At 37.2% G+C, this 28,000-nt stretch overlaps 6 protein-coding genes across 7 annotated transcripts in view; all 6 read right to left on the bottom strand.

Moving 5' to 3' along the window:
• The window catches only part of LOC141301592 (uncharacterized), a 42,443-nt gene extending 36,006 nt beyond the window's left edge, over positions 1-6,437 (bottom strand). The window contains exon 1 of the mRNA XM_073831794.1: positions 6,055-6,437. Coding sequence (XP_073687895.1) covers positions 6,055-6,437 — 383 coding nt within the window. The remainder of the gene's footprint in view (positions 1-6,054) is intronic.
• Positions 6,438-7,112: 675 nt separating this feature from the next.
• On the bottom strand, positions 7,113-7,739 carry LOC141301823 (histone H1-like). 2 transcript variants are annotated; one of them, XM_073832020.1, is made up of 2 exons: positions 7,224-7,736; positions 7,113-7,190 (listed from the first exon to the last, which is right to left on the bottom strand). In XM_073832020.1, the coding sequence occupies exons 1-2, from the start codon at positions 7,734-7,736 to the stop codon at positions 7,113-7,115; spliced, it is 591 nt and encodes a 196-aa protein (XP_073688121.1). The 2 variants fall into 2 exon arrangements, with proteins under 2 accessions (XP_073688121.1, XP_073688122.1); XM_073832021.1 differs by having other exon boundaries at positions 7,113-7,739.
• An 881-nt stretch (positions 7,740-8,620) lies between these two features.
• Positions 8,621-8,995, bottom strand: LOC141302049 (histone H2B-like). Its single transcript, XM_073832246.1, has one exon. The coding sequence runs from the start codon at positions 8,993-8,995 to the stop codon at positions 8,621-8,623; it is 375 nt and encodes a 124-aa protein (XP_073688347.1).
• A 4,566-nt stretch (positions 8,996-13,561) lies between these two features.
• Positions 13,562-19,701, bottom strand: LOC141301691 (uncharacterized). Its single transcript, XM_073831880.1, has 2 exons — positions 19,319-19,701; positions 13,562-13,967 (listed from the first exon to the last, which is right to left on the bottom strand). Exons 1-2 carry the CDS (start codon positions 19,699-19,701, stop codon positions 13,562-13,564), a joined length of 789 nt encoding a protein of 262 aa, XP_073687981.1.
• Positions 15,244-15,555, bottom strand: LOC141301173 (histone H4). Its single transcript, XM_073831417.1, has one exon. The coding sequence runs from the start codon at positions 15,553-15,555 to the stop codon at positions 15,244-15,246; it is 312 nt and encodes a 103-aa protein (XP_073687518.1).
• LOC141302066 (histone H3-like) lies at positions 18,151-18,561 on the bottom strand. The gene has a single exon (XM_073832259.1). It carries the CDS (start codon positions 18,559-18,561, stop codon positions 18,151-18,153), a length of 411 nt encoding a protein of 136 aa, XP_073688360.1.
• Positions 19,702-28,000: the final 8,299 nt, after the last annotated feature.

The following is a 28,000-nucleotide window of genomic DNA, read 5'->3' as shown; positions in this document are numbered from 1 at the left end:
CGGAAATGTTTCAGGGGGACCTTAAAAAGTGACGAACCCATCTGGGACCTGATTATTTGTTTAGTGGCTGTTGGTCAGAGCAGAGGTGTTATCGGTGAACTATCACCTTTTAGTTCACCGACAACACCTGTGTTTTCTGTGTTTTCTTAAGTTGCAGCGTGTTGAGCTCTCTCGGCCACAGTAGTTTTAGCACAAAATTATATTAACCAGCAGTTTATGGGTAAACTAATGATATTTACAGATGGCTCTAAAGATCCAGAGACAGGACGTACAGGAACGGCAATATATATTCCTCAGTATGAATTAGCTACCATGAAAAGAACTACAGATAACTTATCAGTGTATGGAGTAGAACTTGTGGGAGTTCTAACAGCTCTAAACGGGATACAGTGAAATAATGTGAATGATGGCGTAACTGCAACAGACAGCTGGTCAGCTCTTTTAAGTATTATGAAATCATGCAGGCTTGATATTATTAATGAAATTGATCAAGTCATTTTTTGTTTGCATGAGAAGGGCTTGAATGTTGGTTTGTTTGGGTTCCTGCACATGTAGAAGTTGAGGAGAATGAAACTGTTGATAAATGGCTAAATTATCATTAAAAAGACAAACTGTGGATTTTAAATGTCCCTTTAAGTAAAGCTGATGGAAAGAGTATTATTAAATCTAAAATTATGGGAAAATGGCAACAATACTGGGATCTAAATGATGCAGGTCATATATAATATCCAGGGAAAAGTTGAAGGCAGAATAAGGGGCATAAACTGAAAGGAAGAGGTTCTTCTCACCCATCTTAGATTAGGACATAATAGACTGAATCAGACACTGCACATGATAGGCAAGCATCCAACAGATTTATGTGAAAACTGTAAAGTAATGAAATCAGTACATGTATTGTTGGAATGTAGGAAATATGAGGAAGAAGATAAATGTTTCAAATGCTAGAGAATGACAGCGCAAATATTAATATTCAGAATCTCTTAGAAGGAAGTACCCAGAATGTTATTAAACATCTTATGAATTTTTGAAAAACACAGGTTTGATTGAAAGATTATATATATATATATATATATATATATATATATATATATATATATATATATAATAAATATAAAGCTGGTTGTCAACCGCCAATAAAATCAGAAGAAGAAGAAGAAGAAGAAGAAGAAGAAGAAACTACCACCTGATGATGAATCTGAGCTGAGACTAAGTATGTAACAATGAAATATCGCCCAATTGAGTACTCACTCTCTTTAAATCTTGAAAAAAAAAAAAAAAAAAAATGTTTGTGTTGTGCGCGTGTCTGTGAACGTGATTTAGTGTGGTCAATGTAAACTTAGCTGTCATAACAAGGCAGCAGGAGAGCACCTTTTTAACTTTGTGGTATACTGCATGCTCAAAACATCAGCTCATAGCATTGTTTATTTACTCACATGACATTTATCTTTTTATTGACAGGCCAAAGAAAAGGATTCACTGTGTTTTTTTTTTTTTTTTTTTTTTCTGTAGGACCAAACAGCACTTCGAACAGGTAAGATGTATTTCAAAGAAAGCGAAACCTTTTATTTTCTTTAAAGAATCAGTGTGAAAGTGTGAAAAGACAGACAAACACACTGGCAGAACAGCCAGAACGACTAATAGAAACGACAGGACAAACAGAGGAGCAACACACAGTACAGAGAGAGCAACAGACAGGACAGACTGACAAACACGTAGAAGAGCAACTGCCAACAGGGCAGATGTAATGCGCCACGTAAAAAGCAAAGGCCACCAAGGAAAAGCAACGTGTTCTCCAGTCCACAGCCACAATATCCCAATATGCAATGCCTGTTCCCTCTGCTGGGGGATGTCTGCACAAGAGGTTAAGGTATGATATGATATGTGGTTCTGTCAAGAGTTTTGTGTTATAGCTGATCACGGTAAAGTCATGGTTGATAGTTTTGACACATTTGTGGTTTGTATTTCAGTGTAGTACAGTCCAGTTTTCTTAATTTGAAATCTTAGTTGCTAAATGTGTATTTTTATTTTTTTTACCTGTGCCCTATTATCGCAGGTGTCTATTTAAAATAAATCTTTTGGGAGGATTAATAATTTTACATTTTTTACAGACAAGAAGGGCTGAGGTCAAAGTGACAGCTGGGCTGGTAGTTCACAACATCCCCCTAGCCTTTGCGGACCACCTGGGGCCTCTCCTAAAATAATATTTTGGAGATTCAAAGACAGCGCAGGAGTACAGGTGTGCCAGGACTAAGTCATCCTGCATTACCAATGAAGCTCTTGCACCATATTTCACACAGCAGCTTGTGAAGGAGATGAAAAAGCCCTGTATACCCTTGTTACGGATGGGTCGAATGACACTGGTATTTCCTAAACTATTTAAGATTTTTCTCTTCTGCAAAGCATTTGCTTTGTGTATTTTTAAACATCTAACAACATTATTCTAACTTGTCATTATTATAGCAGTGCAAATGATGAACCCGCTTACTGTCCGGGTCTTCATGGGCAGCAAAGTTGTCCACCAGTTTTTAAGTATGTGCACAACATCAGCAAGTGAGATCTTCACCAAAATTAACTCCACCATAGAGGAGCATGACATTCCTTGGGAGAACTGCATTGGTCTCTCAGTCGACAATGCAGCTGTGAACATTGGATCACATAATTCCATTGCCTCTAGGGTCCTCCAGAAGCATCCCAACACCTATATTCATGGTTGTCCTTGTCATCAGGCACATAACACCGCCAAAGCTGCAGGAGTGGGCTGATTCATCTTTACATGTAACTTATTATTTGTATCCTAATTACGTGCATTGACTAAATGTGTTATGATTTAATTAATGCATTGCAGGTGTCCGGTTTTGATTTGGAGAATATGGTAGTGGACATCGGTTACTGGTTCAAGGGTAGCACAAATCGGAAAGGACACCTGACATGTATGCATGTTTGATACTATTAAGTGCTAAGCTGTAGAAAATATATGATATAGAATTATGAATGTCTGGAAACAGAGTTTTGTGAGCTCCATGGAAGCTGAGTACATGGAGGTCCTCCTGCATATCTCGGTCCGTTGGCTAAGCCTTGAAAGTTGTGTGACCAGGTCCTGAGGCTATATGAACCTCTGGCCAGCTACTTCAAATCTGCTAGTATGGTCATCAATTTTCAGTTTCATTATGCAGCAACTACATGGATTGTTAGTCACATGCTTGTATTATCCAAATTTCCTGGGGCTGGACCTGCTTCACAGTATGTAACCAATATTGTCCATCTCCAGTAGGCTGCCCCTATCAACAGCTTTGGGCCTCCCCACAAACCACCAGAATGCAGGGTATAACATCAAATTAATTCCGGTTCTCTGATATCTGAGCCACCAACTTGTGTGACTGCATGCGCGCCATAATTTTGATCACCCCTGACAAAATCTCACTCCAAGGTTTTTTGAAAAGTTGGCAGGTATGTTAATATAAATAGCAAATGATCGTTTTTTTCTAGGGCAATGGTTCTCAACTCCAGTCCTCGGGGCTCATTGCTCTGCACATTTTGTATGTCTTCCTCATTTAACGTACCTGATCATCAGCTGGTTAGGAGAAAGATCCACGAACTGAACTAAGTGTGTGTCCGACATACAAAATTTGCAAAGCACTGGGCCCGAAGACTGGAGTTGAGAACCACTGTTCTATGAACTTTTTGTTCATTTTAAATCGAAATGCATAAATCTGTTGCATTTTGAGAGCAAAATCATGTGACTAGATTAATGAAGAAATATGTGCTCTTGTAGTAATGTATTTATGTGAATGTGATGGTAGGACACGTTTCACTATATAAATTCTTATAAAAGCTAACAAATGCTATTCTGTCAAGAGCAGGAAGTGTTTCCTCCTCGTCTTTTGCTGTTTGATTATCATTAACACCAACACTTAACTCAAAAGATGAGATGAGACACAAGATTGGGTTCACGAGAACGAGGCAAGATTTTTTACACATTATTAAAAAATATATATGACCAAATATATGACTGAAATAATAAAATGCAGATGCATTTTGAATTGTTTTAACTATCATCTTGAAATTTGTGTCATTTCAGATCATTAGACCTCCTAACTGAACGGTTTTTCACAAACTGAACAGAAATAACAACAGTATAAATAATAATAATAATAATAAACAACACAGTTCTTTCTTGGTCTTATTAAGTGCAATTAATAAGTGCAGCCATAATAAGATGTATTTTAGAATTAGGATTTATATATTTTTTTTTTAAATAAACAAGGAACATCTAAACAACAATTTAGGTAACAGGACATTATGTTTATATTGACGCCCCAGCCATCATTACAATATCATCTAATATACAGAAAAGAAAATGAGACCACATGCTTTAGGTCATTTTATTGCCTTCAGAAGATCCAGATGTTGTAATGTTACATTGAAAAAAAAAGTCTCTTGTAAAAACTTTAAAGCAAAATAAAAATCATTTCTGAAGAATTTTAAACATACTTCATGTTAAAACGTAGTGTTAGAGACTGGGGATATATACAAATGTTATATTTTGAGTGTTTTGGTAGACATTAATATATATATATATATATATATATATATATATATATATATATATATAGGTGACAAGAAAAACATGCATTTAATTTGTTACACAAATGGACCTCTTTAATTGTACTTCAGTGAAGTCAGTTTCTCGATCTGGACAGTTGTTTATACAATATCGCCATTCTACACTTGGAACCATTATTACATCTGCGAAAAAAAAAATCCTTCAAAAGAGAAGTTGCAATATTTACTTGCAGTAACAGGAGCATTTTCCCAATGTTACTGCAAAAGCGCAATAATATTAACGGAAAAAAAACGCTGCATTTGGCATATGTTATGTATAAAAAGTTCGTTTTAACCAGCACAGCAACCGAAAAGAGGAAATTTCTCTTTGAAACATTTGGGTGGCTCTGAAAAGAGCCTTTGGGATTTCTTGTGGGTTTAAGCGCGTTCTCCACGAATGCGGCGAGCCAGCTGAATATCTTTGGGCATGATGGTCACTCTCTTGGCGTGATGGCGCACAAGTTGGTGTCCTCAAACAAACCGACCAAGTAAGCCTCGCTGGACTCCTGAAGAGCCATGACAGCGGAGCTCTGGAAGCGCAGATCCGTCTTGAAATCTTGAGCGATTTCTCGGACCAGACGCTGAAAGGGTAGTTTGCGGATCAGCAGCTCGGTGGACTTCTGGTAGCGACGGATCTCTCGCAGAGCCACAGTTCCTGGCCTGTAGCGATGAGGTTCTTGACGCCGCCGGTGGCTGGGGGCGCTTTTCCGGGCGGCTTTGGTGGCGAGCTGCTTCCTCGGAGCTTTTCCACCGGTGGATTTACGTGCGGTCTGCTTGGTTCTTGCCATTATTTCGAGTCTTCTATCTTATTCTTCAATTCAGAGTGGTTGTTCTCTGTGTACAGCACCTTTTTAAACTTTCTTGCTGCTTTGGGCGGTGCCTCAGTAGAGGCATTTGATTGGCTGTTTGTACGTCTTAGCGTGAGGCAGCCAATGAAAACGAGTTTCGTGTTTTCGAATAAGCGGAGGCAGCTTGCATTTCCCGCTCAAATGTTGTCTGTTCAGTGTCCAATTATAGAACTTTTAAATGGCGTGTTTTTTTTTTTTTCAGATTTACATTTATCAGCTCTGTTAAAATCAGATGTAATGAAAGTTACTTTTTGTGTTTTCACTACACGTGACAGCGGGGTATGTTGACTTTATTTTTTTTCCCAGCGTAACAGCATAACCATATTATAGACGTGTTATTATACATAAACCGATTCACACTAAATAATTTAATTTTCCTCTTTTTTGTTATTTCTGTAACGCATCGCTCTCTGACAACGTTTATTAAAATTTGCCTTGTATACTGTTCATGTTATTATAATCCATTTATATAGGCAAGGGTGTGTGGGTTAACAAAGCTGCACCAATGTACTATATAATTCAAACTGCTCTTATAGAGAAAGTGGGTGGCTCTGAAAAGAACCTTTGGTTGTTTGAAGTATTTATCAGACTGCAGCTCATTTACTTGCTCTTTGCGGGTTTCTCGGTCTTCTTAGGCAGCAGCACAGCCTGGATGTTGGGCAGCACACCGCCCTGAGCGATGGTCACTCCGCCCAGAAGTTTGTTCAATTCCTCATCGTTGCGCACCGCCAGCTGCAGATGACGGGGGATGATACGGGTCTTCTTGTTGTCCCTTGCGGCATTTCCAGCCAACTCCAAGATCTCAGCAGTGAGATACTCGAGCACAGCAGCCAAATAAACCGGAGCACCAGCACCGACGCGCTCGGCATAGTTGCCTTTGCGGAGAAGCCTGTGAACACGACCGACGGGAAACTGCAGTCCTGCTCTGGATGAACGGCTCTTAGCCTTTGCTCTGGCCTTGCCTCCGGTTTTGCCTCTTCCACTCATTGTTGAATGATCGTAGTTGCTATTGCTAAACAACGCAGAAATAATAGCTGTGTAGCTTGACCATCAGTTTTTAAGAGAGAGTGCTCGTCGTCTATTGGCCAGAGTCTGTCAAAGCTGTAAACCAATCACTGCGCGTCCCTCCAAAACTCCAAACCCCTCCCCTCTCTGCCAGCTTTCATTTTCATCTGTTGTAATGAATTAATGAATTGACAATGTAAATGCTTATACCTATGAAATGCGTTTAATGCAGACGAAGGTTAAATAACCAAGGTTATACAATCGCAAATTGAAATATATGTCCACATAAACATATATGCTTTTGTAAGTATATCAGCCTCTTAATATTATCTTTAAATCAAGCCTAATCATGATTTAGCTACATGTGTTCTATCAGTTAATAAGTTTCAGATAGTAAATAATTTAAGATGCTAAAGTGAAAAGGCAATCATAAATAAATGTTTTATGTAATAGTATATAACATAATGTATTGTAGATGTATGTTATGTATTGCTCTGAGCTAAAAGCATACATGCTCCCCGAGTTTACGGTTTCTCTTAAATGCCCCAATAAGAATTTGATTAAGAGAAGTAAAATGTTGCTCTTTAGTCGTACCAAGTAGGTGGCTCTTAAAAGAGCCGTTTTGTTTTGGGAAGAAACAAACACAAAGTGTGACATTTACTTCTTTTTGGGTGCTGCCTTTTTAGGCTTTGCTGCCTTGGGCTTCACCGTTTTAGGTTTAGCTACCTTGGCCTTCTTGGGGCTCTTGGTTGCTTTCTTAGCGGCTGCTGGCTTCTTGGCCTTTTTGGGGCTCTTGGCTGGCTTCTTAGCAGCTGCAGGCTTCTTGACTTTCTTGGGGCTCTTTGTCGCCTTCTTTGCAGCGGTGGCGGCCGGTTTCTTCACCTTCTTGGGAGATTTCTTAGCAGCGGGTTTCTTAGCAGCAGGCTTCTTTGCTTTCACAGGAGTTTTCTTAGCGGGTTTCTTCTTGGTTTCGGTTTGCTTCTTGTTGAGCTTGAAGGAACCGGAGGCGCCAGTGCCTTTGGTCTGGACCAGGGTACCGTTGGTCACCAAACTCTTGACGGCGGTCTTGACGCGGGAGTTGTTCTTCTCCACATCGTAGCCACCCGCTGAAAGAGCCTTCTTCAGGGCGGCGAGGGACACGCCGCTTCTCTCCTTGGAGGCGGTTACGGTCTTGACGATGAGATCCTTGACGTTCGGGCCCGCTTTCTTGGGTTTAGACGCCGATTTCTTTTTGGGAGCTTTAGCCGGCGGGGCAGCGGCAGCTGGAGCGGTTTCAGCCATGTCTCTGAGCGGATACGTTTCACAAGTCGACAATCTGGAAATAATAAAGAGCTGAGCGGCGCTGTGGTACTTAACTACCACATGAGAACCGTATAGACTCAATACTCAGCTCCACAGAACTTCTAGCCTCACTGAATACGTGATTATCCGTTTAAACTAAGTATAGCCAGTGTATCAAAACATATTTGCAGATTACGCAGAAGCTAATACTTTCTTAGAGCTTAAATATAGAAGAAATAATTATGCATGTATCTATCACTCTTTTCTATTTGAATATATTTAAAAATGCAATTAATTCCTGCGCTAGCAATGCTATATTTTCAGTATTATTGCGATCTTCAGTGTCACATTTTTTTTTTTTTTTCAAAAATCAATCATTATAAAATGTTGATAAACATGTTATAAACAGTATCTATTATTTTCTATGTGCATTCATTCGATGAATAGAAAACAACAATATTGATAAATAAATGCTGTTCTTTTGAATGATCTGTTCCTTAAATTCTGAAAGAAAAAAACTACAACTAAAAGTGTGGATGATAGGTATAAGAGTACACGTCTGGTTATTGCTTTGTTTTATTATTTTATTTTTAATTGTCGCAATAAAACCATTGGAATTACACTGTGATGAACGTCTGTATGTATGATGTTTGAGTGCATGTAACCGATATTACTGCGTGTTTTAAGTCACTGTTTTATAAATAATTTCAGGATTGATATAAGCGTCTGCTGTGTATTACGTCTTTATTTGCAAAACCTGCTAAAATCACCTCTAATAAAAACACTATAATACTACCAAACACATTTAAACAATGAAACTCTTTAGACGAGAATATGGGTGGCTCTTAAAAGAGCCTTTGGGGTAGCTTAAGTCAGATCATTCTTTACTTAGAGCTGGTGTATTTGGTCACTGCCTTTGTGCCCTCAGACACGGCGTGTTTGGCCAGTTCACCGGGCAGCAGCAGACGCACAGCGGTCTGGATCTCTCTAGATGTGATGGTGGAGCGCTTGTTATAGTGAGCGAGGCGAGATGATTCACCGGCGATGCGCTCGAAGATGTCGTTGACGAAAGAGTTCATGATCCCCATCGCCTTAGAGGAGATGCCAGTATCAGGATGGACCTGTTTCAAAACTTTGTATACGTAAATTGCATAGCTTTCTTTCCTGGACCTCTTGCGCTTCTTTCCTCCTTTACCTGCGGACTTAGTGACGGCTTTTTTCGACCCCTTTTTGGGAGCAGACTTTGCTGGTTCAGGCATGCTTACTCGCAGTGAACAACACAATAGCGTTTAGGAAGTATGTACTGGCAATTTATTGAAAGCTCATGCTAATTTAAGAGGGCTGGGTTTCCTTTCCGTGATTGTGTGTTTTTGCGCAATGAATGAGAGAAACACATTTCATTGGTTAGAAATGGGTGGCTAAACAGACACATTCGCCAATCACAGACTTCTACATTTGAATGCTTCCAGTCGCCTCCCCCGCACACACGCTTCCCGCTCAAGATGTTTTTGTGATAATCACAAAAAAAAAAAAAAAGTTATATTGTTTTAGACACTATTGTGTAAAAAGTCCGTGGCAGTTTGTGCAGCAAGTAGATTCCAGAAGAGGCATTTTCTTTCTTGTCTGTTGAAAGTAGGCAGCTGTGTTTTCCCGTCTCCGGAATGTAAGCTGCTGGCAGTGGGAGGCAAAACGTCTCCTTTTCCGTAATGTTTGTATCAAAAATGTGTTGTCTGAGCACTGTGCTGATCTGCTGAAGTTAAAATCTTAGAAAAAAGTGAGTAAAGTACATAAACAGGGAGCAAAGCGCGGAGCAGTAAGCAAGAGCGTCCACACAGTAACAAAGCCGGAAGCACACATCTCTAGCCCTCCTAGAGTCTAGGACAGTGGTAGCCACTCCCCGCATAAAGTAAAGCTATGGAGCAACGAGGGCCTTTTAGTACAGAACAAGTAGATTTTTCTTAAGAATTGGCGTGAAAAAGGTATCAATTATCTTTGTAATATGCTAGATCCACAAGGGAATGTTTGTTCTTACTGTGAGTTCATGTTTAAATACAATTTCCCTGTTCATTGTAAGGAATTTCTTACAATGGTGAAAGCTATACTAAATGGTTTTGTTCACTTAATAAAATTACATTTATCATTTTAAAAAAAAATGTAAGAAGTGAGCAGAAGTTTTTGGTTGATGACAAAAGTATTTACCCAGAATGCAATAATAAAATGATAAGAAATGTGTTTTAGTCAAGAAAAAATTAGGGGGAAATGTTTTTTGGAATTATTTGATAGATAATATAAAATAGATTCACTGGGAAAAAGCATGGCTCTTACCTTATAGATTTTGTGTCCCCAAAAAAGTTAAAGAACTTAATTTTAGCACAATACCTAATGAGATTACATCAAAATTTGGTAATGTTTATTTGAATTGTAATTTCAGTACAGAATCAATTGATCATCTTTTTTTTTTTTAATGCCCCCTTGTATTTTTTGTCTGACTTGATCAAATTTCCTATATATATTTTCAAAATCCTATATATATCTGTAATATAGTCTGTTATTTTTCTCATTATTAACATAATATAGACTAGGACATTCATTTATTTTATTGGCAAATGTTATAATCATAAATGTAAATTTTATTCCACATTACTAAAATTACGTAATTTTATTTGTGACTTTACCTACCTAATTATGACATTACTTAAACACATTAATAGCAACAAAACAATATGTATAAATGTAAATGTATAATGATTTATTGGCTTATGTTATTTGAGTTACTACCTCTTTACCTTTCTCTTTACCTTTGCTTTAAATCCTGAGAAAAAAAAAAAAAAAAAAAAAAAACTTGCGGAACATGTATGTAGCGTCTTTGGATCGTGATTAAAACCCAGTGGTTGCCTCTAATTTCAATTACCTACAGATATTGTTGTTTAACATTTTGCTTAAAAGAGAAAAAGAAAAAAGAAAGACTCAAAGAAAATCTCAATCTTCCATAGTAAGTGTGTCACTATTTAAAATTCTAAATAAAATACCTCAAAAAGTACAATGTGATTGGAAGTACAATGCGGGTTTTCTATCAATTTTTCTATAGGTAGATCTTGTCTTACACAAAAGCTGAGGTCAGGGACCTTGGGCTTAAAAATGTGGTGACCACTGATCTAGGATATCATGTCGTGATCAGGTGCAATTTGTTATTGGGCTCTGTACAGTGTGTTTTGTACATACAGTTTACAAGTCAAGTGACAGTTTTTTAAATAGTTCACAATTTATTTAACTTTAATCTATGCACCCAAACTTTCCAAGGTCATTGTGCATTGCCTGCTCAAACATCTCAAAAGCTTTGAAACACAATATATTATTGCAAACATTGTATAAAATTGTCATACTTGAAATAATGCAGTATATAATTAATATTTAGGGCACTTTATGTATTTATTTAAAAAAGGGCCAGACATACAAATAATATGGGATACTGTTGTCACATGTACTACACAGTCAGCATTTGCCAGAAAAACCTACAGCTTTTATACTTTTGCTGTAGGCCTCTTGACAGCCTCTCCGACCAATTTTCTTCTAGTCTTTTCATCAATTTTGGAGGGACATCCAGTTCTTGGTAATCTCAATGTTGTGCCATATTTCCCCCACTTGATGATGACTGTCTTTACTGTGTTCCATGGTATAGCTAATGCCTTGAAAATTATTTTGTACTCATCTCATAACTGATACCTTTTAACAATGAGATCACTCTGATGCTTTGGAAGTTTTCTGTGGACCATGGCTTTAGCTGTAAGATGTAACTAAGAACATGTCAGGAAAAGCCTATTGGAATAGCTGACCTTTATGTGGGGTTAATCAGAGGCACTTTAAATGATAGCAGGTGTGTACTGACTCCTATGTAGGGTACGCACACTTTTGCAATCACATTATTTTAAAATATATCAGTTTGTTTTCCAGTTGAGTTGTTCAGGTTATAGGTCACATTAAATGTGGAAAAAGGTCTGAGAAAAAAAAAAAAGATCTTAGTCTATATTTTTACATCAGAGAAACCTGACATTTTAAGAGGTGTGTGTATATAGAATTGTATATAGAACTGTATACAGATTTCAAAGAGAAGTAGGAATACATAATGTAGTAATGAATTAATATATATTGGATTGGGAATACAAAAATAAACAGTAATTACTAGAATCTGAATCAGCTCTACTACGCTAAATGAAAATGTAATAAAATCAAGAAACATCTGAGTAATTATGTAGGCGTTGTGAAATTAATCAAACTGTTGATCAAGTCTTACTGCACTGTAGTTCATATAACAGTGAATGATTAGAAGTTGAAGTACTGGAGGTGAAAACAATGTTGAAATGTTTAAATTATAAACATTAGTGTTGTCTGTTAAATTATCTAAAAAAAAAACATTTACTCTCTGATTTTATTTACAAATTAGTGAAATAAATAATGGTGACACAAGAAAAATATACATCACTAATTCTTAAGACATGGGACAAAACATTTTAATTTGTATAATTTTAAATTGAAAAATATGTTAAATTGTAAATGCTACAAGGGATTATTAACATAATGTATTTAACACAAATATCCACATTCAATTTAATTGTATCATTACTACATAAAAATCAGTCTCCACAGTGAAGGGTTCAGTTGTTCATAAGCAATTAAATAGATTTCAAAAAATGATGCTTGTTTTATCAAAAGCAACACTTAATATATCATATCAAAGCTTGTTTTTAAGGACTCATAAGGTTTTTAAAGCAACAATGAACAATTAATTTCTGCTCATCACCTTGTTACTCTGAGGGTAAAAAAAAAAAAAATATATATATATATATATATATATATATATATATATATATAGTCATTAAAAGGGTTACACTATAAGGTAGTCAATGATGTGCGGTTTTTAAGTCAAATGACATTTGAATGTTCCTCCAAAACAGTTTTTCCTACAGTCACCCTCACATGGAGGACACCTATTGATGTGCTCCAGAAATGGCTGTGTTAAACTCATTTCTGAACATTTCCTCTCAGGAGGGATATTTTGCACCATCTTTGGTTAGTAAATTACATATTTCTATTCACAAATCAACATTATCTAATACAGTTTTACTGTAAAATGAGAAAATGTCAATGTTGCCATTTGGCAACGCTGTACCACTACAGAAAAATAGGTATGTTGTCATATGGCAACGTTGTATGCTAATGTATTTCCCCTTTGGGATTTTTTATAGATCGTAACATCAATAATTTTATTGCAGTTATTTATTTGAAGTACCTATTGTAGTGTAGTTGTATTTATGTATGAATAAGAAAATTATTTATTTTCAATAAAAAGATACAGCAATATTTCATGGAAAGGGCAAAAGGAAGAGTGCAGAGTTGGGTCTCCCATGTAATTTCAAAGGAGATAATCTATAACGATGAGTGTGCATGTGCATATGTGTGAGACAGACTCTGATTGAAATTAGGATTAGTTGCATCAATTTCTAAAATAAATGTGCATTTAAATTAAAAAAAAAAAAAAAATCAGTTTAATAGATTTTTTTTTTTTTTGCCATTTTCCATTGTGGTACACTGTTGCCATATGGCAACGTTTTCCTAAAATAAGTGCGTGTTCTCTGATTTTGCACGCTTTAAAGTAACGCTATAAATCGCTCTGTTCGCGCAGCATGGATACCGCAAGTTGTAATTAAAAGGCATTAGCCAGGCTTTTTTCAAGTGTAACAAACAATTCAAATTGTTCTTATAGAGAAAGTGGGTGGCTCTGAAAAGAGCCTTTGGTTGTTTTAAGTATTTATCAGACTGAAGCTCATTCACTTGCCCCTAGCGGGCTTCTCGGTCTTCTTGGGCAGCAGCACAGCCTGGATGTTGGGCAGCACACCGCCCTGAGCGATGGTCACTCCACCCATAAGTTTGTTCAGCTCCTCGTCGTTGCGCACCGCCAGCTGCAGATGACGGGGGATGATACGGGTCTTCTTGTTGTCCCTTGCGGCGTTTCCAGCCAACTCCAAGATCTCAGCAGTGAGATACTCGAGCACAGCGGCCAAATAAACCGGAGCACCAGCACCGACACGCTGGGCATAGTTGCCTTTGCGGAGAAGCCTGTGGACACGACCGACGGGAAACTGCAGTCCTGCTCTGGATGAACGGCTCTTAGCCTTTGCTCTAGCCTTGCCTCCGGTTTTGCCTCTTCCACTCATTATTGAATCGTAGTTCTTGCTGCTAGTCAACGCAGAAATCATGTAGCTGTGGACTTGACCATCAGCTTTTAATAGACTGTGCTCGTCATCTATTGGCCAGAGTCTGTCACAGCTGCAAACCAATCACTGCACGTCCCTCCAAAACTCCAAACTCCTCCCCTCTCTGCCACCCTCTTCATTCTCATCTGTTGTAATGATTGAATAAAATAATGAATAAACAGAAACTTTAAATGCATTCGCATATAAAAATGCGTTTAAAAGCAGAAGAAAGTAAATGACTAAGGTATAAATCGCACATTGGAATATATGTCCACATATACAGGGAAAAAACAACAACAAAAGGTTTGCTTTTGTAAGTAAACCAAGCTTCTGAAGTTCCCTTCAAATCAAGTCTAGCCTCTGTTCATTTACATGCATCCTTTTTGGGAGCAGACTTCGCTGGTTCAGGCATGTTAACTCGTAGTAAACAACACGATATAGTTGGAAGCATGTACTGGCTATTTATTGAAAGCTCACGTTAATTTTAAAGGGCCGTGTTTTCTCTCCCTGATTGTGTTTTTTTTTTTTTTTTTTTTTTCGCAATGAGTGAAAGAAACATATTTCATTGGTTAGAAATGGGTGGGTAGACAGACACATCCGCCAATCACAGGCTTCTAAATTTAAACGCGTTCTGTCACCTCCCCCCACACTTTTCTTTGTCCGACTTTCCCGCTCAACATGTCTGTGATAATTACAATCATGAACAAAAACTAAATAAACTCAGCGCTCTATAAATAGCTTCACTTTAATACCAAAACAAAAAAAAATCAGATTGTGTTTGCGTTTAAAACACTTACTAAATAATTCACAAACAGACTTTCTAACGGTTTCCACTATAAATACCGTTACAAACAAACGTTTGTATAATGTAGTGTTTTGGAACAATCCATTAGGATTTAATGGATTTAATAAGCCACCAATAGAAGGCGACCAATTACCAGTAAAGACCAACAGGCACATTTGTGTTAATTTCCATTAAAACAGTACAGTAGTCACCATTTGAAGTGGATCAAAACCTTTCATAAAAGTTCTCAAACCAAATTAATACCCGTTCTTGTCTTAGGACAACTTTTATAAACTTTTTTTGATCCACTTCAAATGTTGACTACTGTATATAGAAGTCCAATAATAACCAATGAAACCGCTTCAAAATTGTGTGATGGTTCCGGTTATTGTTTTGCATAAAATGCACTCTTTTTTTGGAAATGTGGGTGGCTCTTAAAAGAGCCTTTGGGTTTGTATGAAAACAGATGTGTTTAACCTCCAAAGCCGTAGAGGGTGCGTCCCTGTCGTTTCAGAGCATACACAACATCCATCGCGGTGACGGTCTTTCTCTTGGCGTGTTCAGTGTAGGTAACGGCATCGCGGATCACATTCTCCAGGAACACCTTCAGCACACCGCGGGTCTCCTCGTAGATCAGACCAGAGATACGCTTGACACCGCCCCGGCGAGCGAGACGACGGATAGCGGGTTTGGTGATTCCCTGGATGTTATCACGCAGAACCTTACGGTGACGCTTAGCGCCTCCTTTTCCAAGCCCCTTGCCGCCTTTGCCTCTTCCAGACATGGTTACGAATCTTCAAGCTTCCACGCTGTGCAATAAAACTTGTGAAAACTGAAGTTCTGCGAGAAGAGCTTTACAGAAGCCTATAGGACCTAATTGAAACAACCGAAGGCGGGGCTATGCTACGTCATACGATACACGTCATTCATTCCAGTAAGGAGAGTCTAGAAAAATCACACTGACATAAAGCTAAATTTTCTAAATCAAGACCATGCTTTAAATTTTTCCAAACTGAATCTGAATTATATTTTGAGTCTCTTAAATTGGTAAAAAATAAGAAAGCTATGTCAGCAACTGATATATATTCCAAATTTTTCAATTGAAAATTAGATTTTATAATAGTAAAGTTTGTATGTCTGTTTTTAATTTTCGCATCTTGTATCTGATGGCTTTGATGGCTTTATTTATTTATTTATTTATTTTTAATTTTTAATTTTTATTTTTTATTTTTTATTATTATTATTTTTTTTTTAACTTCTGTGTACTTTTTGTTTACGAACTGTGATGTTTGTATGTTTGTTAATTGAATTCTAAAAAAAAAAAAAAAAAAAGTAAATTTAAAAAAAAAGAAAAAGAAAAATCACACGGTCTCCCCACAAAGAAATTAATTAAAGTATTTTATTCCGTGGAAAATCTATTTTTTACTGATAAGTGGTATGACAGGCGTGGCATGTGGCATGGTTACTCCCTGAAACATTTTGCATTTCTAATAAAATCAGAGAGATACATTTTAAAATTGTGCATAATGTTTATTCAACAAACTCACAAATTGCTTCTTTTTTGATCTCTCACTTATGTGTATTCTGCAAAGTTGAGGAATAAACTGTACTTTATTTATTATATTGTTGCGATCAGGTTAAATTTATTTGGTAGAACTTATTGATTTAAAAAATTCACTGAAATATATATTTCTGTATTTTTCTGGCAGTAACCATGCTATCAATTTGTTTTGTTTTTTGTTTTATTCATACATCCAAATTTTTCAATATGTTACCAATATTTGATGTCTTTCTTGCAGAAATCTCTTAGACTCATTGATAACAATCATAATTTTTCGTACTGATTGAGGTGTCGTTGTTGTTGTTTCATTTTCCTTTGTTCCCTTCCTTTGTTATTGTATTTCAATGCAGTTCTGTTCCTTTTTGTTGTTTTCTTTTTGTCTTGCAATAAATAACAATAATAATAATAATAAATAAATAAATTTAAAAACAAGAATCACATGGTAATTGGGTGTCATTTGTTATTGCAGGGCTCCATACAGTATGCTTTGTACATACAGTTTACAAGTCTGACCGTCTATTTAATTAACCTATGCACCAACACTTTTCAAAGAGAAGTCAGACTTCTCAAAAGCTCTGAGAAGCAGGCCTTGCTATATTGGAAGATTTTATATAACCATAATTTCACACCACACAATACACCACTATGGAATAATAGATATAACAGTAACAGTTAGAAACAAATCACTGTATGATAAGGATTGGATGGAGAAAGGTATTTGGTCAGTGTCTCATTTAATGGAAAAGAGTGGTATTGTATCATATGAGAGTTTCTGTATTAAATATTTAAGATCTCCCAAAATAAAAAAAATAAAAAAAAATAATAATAATTTAAACATGTTAAATGGGATATATCCATCCAGTGGGTACTTAAGACTTATATTTGGATTTAATATTAACAAATGTATATTCTGTGATGACACTGAAACCACAGATCACTTGTTTTTTCATTGTATGTATGTGGATGCGTTATGGTTTGATATACATGACTGGCTTTACCTAAAGGTACGTTACTGATATAGCTTCACCCTAAAGGGCATTAGCTATGAATAATAGTAAAGATAATCTCCTGGTAAATAACATTCTCATGTTGGGTAAATTCTATATACACAAGTCGAAATACTTGAAAGTAAAACCAACCTTTTGTGCATTTTATGAGTTTATTTTGTATACAAAAACCCTAAAGGTAATGAAAGGTAAAAATGCAGTAAATCTGTTTTCAATTATTACAGCATATGATTTACAAGAATGATTGTTTAATAAATAAAAAATAAAAAAGTGAATCTACCGTAAATGATCTGATCTCTAACGCAATGTAGTGGAATAAAAACAATACTCTTTTCTACTGCACCTTGAAAGGAGGCAACACAATGTTGTCCAAACTAGCACTGAATTTCTGAGGTAATTGTATATTTGATGTTAACTTACCCTGTTTGCTGTGCAATGTCTATTTGCTCCTCTACAAAGTCACCTGCTAGTTCAAATGCACAAAGCTTTTAAATTTGAATGAAGTCTGATTAGCTGTCAGTGTATTATCGTTCATCAGCTGTAAAAAAAAAAAAAATCGTTCTAAAAGTAACCCCAAGAATATCGTTGTCCTGTATAGTTATAGTTCTGGTGTAAACTCTGCCATTCCCTTCAATTGAAAGCTACTTTTAGAACGTTATATTCTTAGCTATCGATTTTGCTGTGAACTGTCCTTAAGAAGCGAGGCTTTTGAGTGACTTTAAACGAACACAACAACGGAAACGAGGACAAGCTTCTTTTTTTAGAAATACTTAGGTGGCTCTGAAAAGAGCCTTTGGGTTTAGAAGTGGGTTTAAGCGCGTTCTCCACGAATGCGGCGAGCCAGCTGAATATCTTTGGGCATGATGGTCACTCTCTTGGCGTGGATGGCGCACAAATTTGTGTCCTCAAACAAACCGACCAAGTAAGCCTCGCTGGACTCCTGAAGAGCCATGACAGCGGAGCTCTGGAAACGCAGATCAGTCTTGAAATCCTGAGCGATTTCTCGGACCAGACGCTGGAAGGGCAGCTTGCGAATCAGCAGTTCAGTGGACTTCTGGTAGCGACGGATCTCTCGCAGAGCTACAGTTCCTGGCCTGTAACGATGAGGTTTCTTGACGCCGCCGGTAGCTGGAGCACTTTTACGGGCAGCTTTAGTTGCGAGCTGCTTCCTCGGGGCTTTTCCACCGGTGGATTTGCGAGCGGTCTGCTTGGTTCTTGCCATTTTCGGGAGCTCTCTGCGTGTTCTCTAAAACAGAATGACTTTCTTGTGCTTGCAGCACCTTTTTAACCTCTCCAACCGCATTGGGCGGTGCGTCAGCAGAGGCGTTTGATTGGCTATTTGGTTTACGTCGCAGCGTGAGGCAGCCAATATGCGTTTTATGTTTTCAAACAAGTGGAGGAAGCTTGCCTTTCCCGCTCAAATGTTGTCTGGTAAAAAAAAAAAAAAAAAAAGAAAAGAAAAAGTTGTCTGTTCAGTGCTCTATTATTGGACTTTTAAATGCTACGCTTTTTTTGTTTCTTTAGATTATGATTAACAGTAGACTGCTCTGTTAAAATTAAAGTATTGAAAATGTTACTTTTGGTATTACACATGACAGTGGGGTTAAAAATGTTGCTTTTTTTTTTCAAAACGTTTCCCTATCCTCCTATTGCAGTATAACAGCGTTAACATATATTGAATGTGTGATTATACATAATGAAATTACATTAATCGATCGAACTTTTAATTTAATTGTAATTTATTTTTTCCAGAAACTTTTAAAGGTGCCATTTTTTTAACAATATTGATTATCATAATTCGTCGTTAACGCTGCTCATGTCCACAGGGAAAGTCAACATAGGTTACTTCCATAAGTATGTGTGCAAAAGCAAAGCAGGTCAAATGTATCACATTTCAAACTGCTCTTATAGAAAAAGTAGGTGGCTCTGAAAAGAGCCTTTGGTTGCTTCAAGTATTTATCGGACTGCAGCTCATTTACTTGCCCTTTGCGGGTTTCTCGGTCTTCTTAGGCAGCAGCACAGCCTGGATGTTGGGCAGCACACCGCCCTGAGCGATGGTCACTCCGCCCAGAAGTTTGTTCAACTCCTCGTCGTTACGCACCGCCAGCTGCAGATGACGGGGGATGATACGGGTCTTCTTGTTGTCTCTTGCGGCATTTCCAGCCAACTCCAAGATCTCAGCAGTGAGATACTCGAGCACAGCGGCCAGATAAACCGGAGCACCAGCGCCAACCCGCTCGGCATAGTTGCCTTTGCGGAGAAGCCTGTGGACACGACCAACAGGAAACTGAAGTCCTGCTCTGGATGAACGGGTCTTGGCCTTTGCTCTGGTTTTACCGCCGGTTTTGCCTCTTCCACTCATTATTAATTTGTTGTAGTTACTAGTACTTCTGACCAAAGCAGAAATAATAGCTTTGGGGCTGGACGATCAGTTTTTAAGAGAGAGTGCTCGTCGTTTATTGGCCAGAGTCTGTCACAGTAGAAAACCAATCACTGCGCGTCCCTCCAAAATTTTAAACCCCTCCCCTCTCTGCCATCCTCTTCATTCATTCTGTTGTAATGAATAATATATATATATATATATATATATATATATATATATATATATATATATATATATATATATACACACACATATCCACATATATATTTGTCCACATAAATACTGGAAAAAAATGGTTGCTTTTGTAGAGCAGCCTCTGATATTCTTTTCAAATCAAGCCCCATTATCCCAAGATTTAACTACATGCGTCCTATCAATGTGTTTTAGATATTATATCAAATATGCTAATGTGAATAAAAGGTAATTAATAAATGTAGTATTTTTAGATGTAGTATATAATATATTACAATAAATTGTAGACTATTATTCTGAGACAAAAGCATACACGTTCCCTGCATTTACTCTCAAATGCCCAAATAAGAATGCAATTATGATAACTAAAATGTTGCTCTTTATTCGTACCAAGTGGGTGGCTCCTGAAAGAGTCGTTTTGTTTTGGAAATAAACACAAGAAGTGGCATTTATTTCTTTTTGGGAGCCGCTTTTTTAGTATTAGGTCCGTGTAAAATAGAACGCAATTTAATTGTTAAAGTAAGATCTGAAAAAATGCTGTTACAGCGAGTGCATATTGGAAATTACTGACTTTTTTTTAAATGTACCCTCCCACAAGTGTGACCTTACTACAAGTGTAGCAATGATTCCATGTTGGTGATTCATATGTGCAGAAACTTACTTCACTGAAAGTGAAACTAAAACTGTCCATTTCATTAACAAGTCAAATACGTGTATTATTCTTGTTTCACCATAATTCATTAAGTTTTAAAATAATAAAGTCATATATCATGATATTCTTATTAAATTCCCCATTGCTTTTAGGTAATTTTAACAGAGCAATGGTAATGTTTATATGCCCTGCCTGTGTCTCTGCTTAGGCAAGTGTCTGGGTTTTAAAGAACCTGCATAGTTAGTCTTAAATAATTGACAGCACCATTAATGTTAAAGGGACAGTTCACTCATAAATTAAAATTCTGTCACCTTTTACTCACCCTTACGTTTTTTCCAAATTAAAATGTTTTTTACTGAAACTTGAGAGTACAGTTTTCTGTCCCTCCTGCTGTAGTACACCTAACCCAAATTTTGAAAAACCAAAAAGGCTATAAATGTAAATTGAGCAGTTTGATCCAAGTCTTCTGAAGTAGGGGTGTGACGAGACACTTATCTCACGAGACGAGACGAGACGAGATGAGATTTTGGGCTCACGAGAACGAGACGAGACGAGATTTTTTTACTTTTTTAAATAAATCCTCGATGAAATATATAGGGGACAATAGTATTTTATTCAACAAAAAACGCAAAATGCAAAAAAAAATAAAATAAATGTAGGTGCATTTTGATATGAACTTGTACTTTATGAAATTAAACTTATATTTTAATGAATTATATGCAGTAATAAAAATGCTGCATGATTCTGGGTAAACTGAAAAACAATTGTCTTTTATAAACTGGAGATCACGATTCTGAAGAAAAAAAGGATTAGAAAATTAAACAAAATTACATAATTTACTAGTGGTTCTGAAATAATGTTCATTGCTTAAGTCTGAAAAAAAATGAAGGAGCCCGTGTCTCAATTAATAAAGACTTTCACTATTGGAATCTCTTGAATGTTTAATTCAATGAAAAATACTTTTTTTAAACGTGCAGTTGTCGCCCTCTCCTGGTGAAGAGAATAAACGTTGCTCTACATACGTGTTATACTTTCGTTTTTGATCGCTACTGTAGACAATAAGTGTTTATATCCAAACTATAAGCTTTTATCCCAGTACTTATGTTATTTAAATGTCTGTAACAAAGACATGATGATGATTATGTGGTTAAAAAGACTGTTTGTGTTGCTTTCTGAAACCATAGCAGTAAGAATGCAGATTTGAATGTCTTCAATAACTTTCACATCGGCGTCAGTGGAGCGTGAAACAGTTGTAATAGACAATGCTGAATCGTTGTCATTCATGAATAAGATCGCATGGGTGTTTGAATAGAGATCGTGATATTTATATAACTATTAGTCATGCAGCCCTAATGTAAACACTGCAAAATGTTTTGCCATGATATCGCCACGTTCTCGCAAGACCAGTCAGATCTCGCGGGACACATCGGAGTCTCGCGAGATCTCGTGCCACGAGATCTCGTCACACCCCTATTCTGAAGCGATGTTCATGTATGTCAACAGTGATGGGAATAACGAAGCTATAAATAAACGGCGTTACTAAAGGCGATACTTTTTTCAGTAACGAGAAATCAAACGAATTACTGTTTCCTCCGTTACAACGCCATTACCGTTACTGACACTAAATTGCCCGTTACTATAACCAGGGGCGCCGATAAAGGGGGGAGGAGTTATGACGATTCTAAGGGCCCATGCCCTTTAGGGGCCCCCAGAGATCTACTTTTCTGTGGTAGGGGGACAAAAACCTCATATTTTGTCATAGGGCCCAAAATTGCGAGTGGCGCCCCTGACTATATTAGAACACTGAAGCGGTTTTCATGCGAGCAGCGTCTCTCTCATCCATAGATTCTCTCTTTCTCTGGGGTGTGTGTGTGTTCGGGGCCGGGGCGGGACAGATAACCAGTGATGATGATTGGTGTGTCTGTAAACGTGGTGTAACTGAGAACGCGATGATTGGCTTGGATTGAATTTCCATTGTTTGTCAATCAGAGGCAGAGTAGTGCGAGTGTTCACTAGTGATGGGAAGTTTGGTTCTTTTCCACGAACCGGTTTCAGACAGTTCGTTTAAAAAAATCGGTTCAAAAAAACAGTTCACCAGTTCTTTTATGCTTTAACGTAATGACGTCATTAACGTCATTACTATCGTCCCGCCGGGCCGGGACTCAAGTCAACATTCAAATAAAGTCAGTAGCTAATAACTTAAACATAATTTTGGTCTGACAAGTTTTAGACAATAAAGTTTTGCATCTAAGCACCCATATACAGTTACATGCAGTGATCATATGAGTAAGTTTTACAAGTCTTGATTTAATAAATTATAAGATAAATTAATTCTAATCAGAAACACGATCAGCTTACTATGCACATGCACAATCCATAAAGATTTATTTGTTATAAACGTACGTCTCACCAGGGGCCTGTTTCAATAAGGAGGTTCAACCAACTCTGAGTTTCAACTTGAACTCTGAATTGACTTACCCTGAGATGGGAAACTCTGAGTTTTTGGTTTCAGAACAGCTGAACTAAGTTAGTTTAATCTACTCTGAGTAGGTTGACTCTGAGTTTAGTGCTTGCACCATGACTATGAAAAGCCCTGATCAATAGAGCTCCGAAATTATGATTCACCATGGCAACAGCTCCCGCCAAAAAGACCTCTGCATACTTCGAGCCAATGCTTAACTTTAATTCTTAATAATTATTAAGAATATAATAATTTAATTACTAATAATTAGAATATCAAAGGTAAAAACTGACAGAACAATAAATAGAGAAAGAAATATTCATTTTCATGGTATCCCACAGGCAAAAAAAAAAATAATAAAATAAAATAAAATGAAAAATAAGAAGAATGAAACAGCTAAACATGAAGTATAAAAACATAATTCAACCAGGTAAAGCTTTAAGCATAAAGGGTTGATGGGTGTAGGCTACATGACTTTACTAATATTTGACATTAAAATATAATTCTGTGTCTATTTCAATTTGCAGCAGCTTTTTCCACATAGTCTAATGCTCTTTTCACATAATTAAATGTTCTCTAATCCAAACAGTTGCATTTCTTAATTAGATTAATGAAATGAACATTTGACGCCTACTCAGCCAACAGCAAGAAGGCTCAGATGAAGAGGAGATGGAAGTACTGGAAGAATGTTAAAATCCAACATGAAAAAGAATAAAAGTTGCATTTGTGCATTTAGAAAAAAAAAAAAAAAATTAAAAACTTTAATTTGTTTTTGAAATGAAGAAAGAAAGACATGAACATCTTGGATTACATGGGGGTAAGTGAATTATCAGAAAATATTTTCTCTGGACGTGAAGTTGTCTTATATTAAACATTAAACATTTTGATTAAACTGTTCCATGTTCTTCATCATCACAGTATTTTAAGTGTAATTGTGCTGTATTTCTTAAAAAAAAAAAAGAGCTTAAATGTTAAATGTAAATTTAATATGGCATTTGTGCAGACTTTGTATTTTGTCTTTTAAATAAAACTGTTTATTTTTCACCTTGAGCATGCTTTGACACTTTATTGAAGGTTTTTTTTTTTATTGTAATGATTTGTAAATTAACAGTGTTTCTCTGTAGAACATTTAGTGCTTTCATTGTAATAATCTAGGTAAAATCTGTCAAATAAGGGTTTTACACTGTAAAAAAAAAAAAAAAAAAAGTTACCAAGGTTACTGACTCTGAGTATGAGTTACCTCTCTTTCAGAAACAGGCGACTTACCCAGGTTTCACAGGTTTGTTAAACCTCCCATTCTGAAACGGAAAACCTAGAGTTTCCCTTATTTCAGGGTTGACATACTCAGAGTTTTCACTTAACCTTCTTTCTGAAACGGGCCCCAGATCCCTTCATTCAAGTCTTTAGTTAACCGCGCTCATAGCATTAGCACAGAGACAGTGGTAAAATAGAACTAGTTCGGTTCAGATGGAGTCAGTCATAGCAGGAGCTTGTATGTTTGTCAGCTGCACGAGTCACACATGCGCACAGTATCAGCTCATCGATTCTCGAATCGGACTCGTCCGAAAGACACCGGTTCTCGTTCAGTGTACTGGTGATCCGACAACCGCTACAACCGCTTCTTGAGTCGAGAATGAGATTGGAGAACTCACACAGAGAGTGATTGAAATGTGCCGCTTGGTTTGCTCGTGTAGTAGTCATTTTTATCATAATACCACCATGTTTAAAAGTTAAATTTTTTTTTTTAATATAATAATCATTTTTTTTAGCATGGTTCAAATTATAGTTGTGTATTTTTTCATTAAAACATTGTTTATTTAATACAAACATGCACAATTTGTGCATGTCATCATTATCTTTTATTACAGTGCAGCTATTTCAAAATTCATCACATGTTCTCGTTCAGTGTACTGGTGATCCGAAAGAAACCGGTTCTCGTTCAGTGTACTGCTGATCCGAAAGAAACCGGTTCTCGTTCAGTGTACTGGTGATCCGAAAGAAACCGGTTCTCGTTCAGTGTACTGCTGATCCGAAAGAAACCGGTTCTCGTTCAGTGTACTGGTGATCCGAAAGAAACCGGTTCTCGTTCAGTGTACTGCTGATCCGAAAGAAACCGGTTCTCGTTCAGTGTACTGCTGATCCGAAAGAAACCGGTTCTCGTTCAGTGTACTGGTGATCCGAAAGAAACCGGTTCTCGTTCAGTGTACTGGTGATCCGAAAGAAACCGGTTCTCGTTCAGTGTACTGGTGATCCGACAACCGCTGCCACCGATTCATGACTCGAGAACGACAATCGCTCTGGCAGCTGCTCTGCTCATGCGCATCATCAGCTCTGTTTTCACAGCCGTTCAAACACTGTTTGAGTAACTAAATAACTCGGGAAATTGATTTATTTTGAATCAGAGGGAGTGTCGGGCACGTTAAAAAGTACAAACCTTTAAGTAATTTGTGGATTAGCGCTTACTAGAGACGCGAACCGTTTCAAACGATTCAGTTCGATTTGGTGAACTGGTTCAACCGGTTCACTAAGAAGATCCGGTTAAATAGAACGATTCGTTCGCGAACCGGACATCACTAGTGTTCACACACAAGCATGCACACGGTCAGTCGCACACACCAGCATCCACAACATCACAACGATGGCAAGTCCAACAAGTTCAAAGGTAACTTTTGCAAACTGGAAGTATAAGCACTACTTTTCCCTCGCTGAGGTGAAAGGCAAAAATGTTTATGTAACGTACAATTTATGTCCAGGAAAAAAAAGAGTCTCTGCGCCGGTGACGAGGAATTCTAATCTACCGCACCTCACATCGTCACATGCCGCCAAAACATTAGTGGCTAATAACGCAGGTGAAAACGATATTTAAAGTTCTTAACCATCTATTGTGCTTTATTGTACCACTATAGTAATGATAATATTTATAATATGTTGAATTTGATAGTTGTCTCTCACGTTGTCCCACAACAACGTTAAAATAGTGTAGATTAGTGTACAATGTTTCATATTTATTTTAAAGTTATATTAAATTAGATTTTTTTAATAGTAACGCAATAGTTACTTTGCCTGGTAATTAGTCACTTTTATAATGATGTAACTCAGTTACTAACTCAGTTACTATTTGTGAGAAGTAACTAGTAACTATAACTAATTACTTTTTTAAAGGTATGTGCCCAACACTGTATTTCAATTAATAAAATTGATATAGAATTAATTTTACTTGCATCCAAACAATGATCCACACATATACAGTCGTGGCCAAAAGTTTTGAGAATGACACAAATATTAGTTTTCACAAAGTTCGCTGCTAAACTGCTAAAAAGCTGATCTTTGTTTCAGTTGTTTCTGTGATGTACTGAAATATAATTACAAGCACTTCATACGTTTCAAAGGCTTTTATCGACAATTACATGACATTTATGCAAAGAGTCAGTATTTGCAGTGTTGGCCCTTCTTTTTCAGGACCTCTGCAATTCGACTGGGCATGCTCTCAATCAACTTCTGGACCAAATCCTGACTGATAGCAACCCACTCTTTCATAATCACTTCTTGGAGTTTGTCAGAATTAGTGGGTTTTTGTTTGTCCACCCGCCTTTTGAGGATTGACCACAAGTTTTAAGATCTGGGGAGTTTCCAGGCCATGGACCCAAAATGTCAACGTTTTGGTCCCCGAGCCACTTAGTTATCACTTTTGCCTTATGGCACGGTGCTCCATCGTGCTGGAAAATGCATTGTTCTTCACCAAACTGTTGTTGGATTGTTGGAAGAAGTTGCTGTTGGAGGGTGTTTTGGTACCATTCTTTATTCATGGCTGTGTTTTTGGGCAAAATTGTGAGTGAGCCCACTCCCTTGGATGAGAAGCAACCCCACACATGAATGGTCTCAGGATGCTTTATTGATGGCATGACACAGGACTGATGGTAGCGCTCTTCTCCAGACAAGCCTTTTTCCAGATGCCCCAAACAATCGGAAAGAGGCTTCATCTGAGAATATGACTTTGCCCCAGTCCTCAGCAGTCCATTCACCATACTTTTTGCAGAAGATCAATCTGTCCCTGATGTTTTTTTTTTTGGAGAGAAGTGGCTTCTTTGCTGCCCTTCTTGACACCAGTCCATCTTCCAAAAGTCTTGGCCTCACTGTGCGTTCAGATGCGCTCACACCTGCCTGCTGCCATTCCTGAGCAAGCTCTGCACTGGTGGCACTCTGATCCCGCAGCTGAATCCTCTTTAGGAGACGATCCTGGCGCTTGCTGGATTTTCTTGGATGCCCTGAAGCCTTCTTAACAAGAATTGAACCTCTTTCCTTGGAGTTCTTGATGATCCTATAAATTGTTGATTTAGGTGCAATCTTAGTAGCCACAATATCCTTGCCTGTGAAGCCATTTTTATGCAACGCAATGATGGCTGCACGTGTTTCTTTGCAGGTCACCATGGTTAACAATGGGAGAACAATGATTAGAAAGCATCACCCTCCTTTTAACATGTCAAGTCTGCCATTCTAACCCAATCAGCCTGACATAATGATCTCCAGCCTTGTGCTCGTCAACATTCTCACCTGAGTTAACAAGACGGTTACTGAAATGATCTCAGCAGGTCCTTTAATGACAGCAATGAAATGCAGTGGAAAGTTTTTTTCGGGATTAAGTTCATTTTCATGGCAAAGAAGGACTATGCAATTCATCTGATCACTCTTCATAACATTCTGGAGTATATGCAAATTGCTATTATAAAAACGTAAGCAGCAACTTTTCCAATTTCCAATATTTATGTAATCCTCAAAACTTTTGGCCACGACTGTACATATAGCAGATCAAATAATATAATTTGATCATCCAATGAGTTTTATAGTGTAGCATATACATTTTTTTTATTTTTCATTTTTTGGGGGCTATTGTGTTTACTTTATGTGCTCCTTGTGTGTCAACTAAATTACTTATGTCAATTGAATGTAATGTTTAAAGCAGTCATATTGCTTCA

This window comes from Garra rufa, chromosome 25 (genome assembly GCF_049309525.1).
Source record: "Garra rufa chromosome 25, GarRuf1.0, whole genome shotgun sequence".
In the NCBI taxonomy this organism is placed as follows: domain Eukaryota; kingdom Metazoa; phylum Chordata; class Actinopteri; order Cypriniformes; family Cyprinidae; genus Garra; species Garra rufa.
The sequence above is the reverse complement of the archived record's forward strand: the minus strand, read 5'-3'. Positions and strand labels throughout refer to the sequence as shown.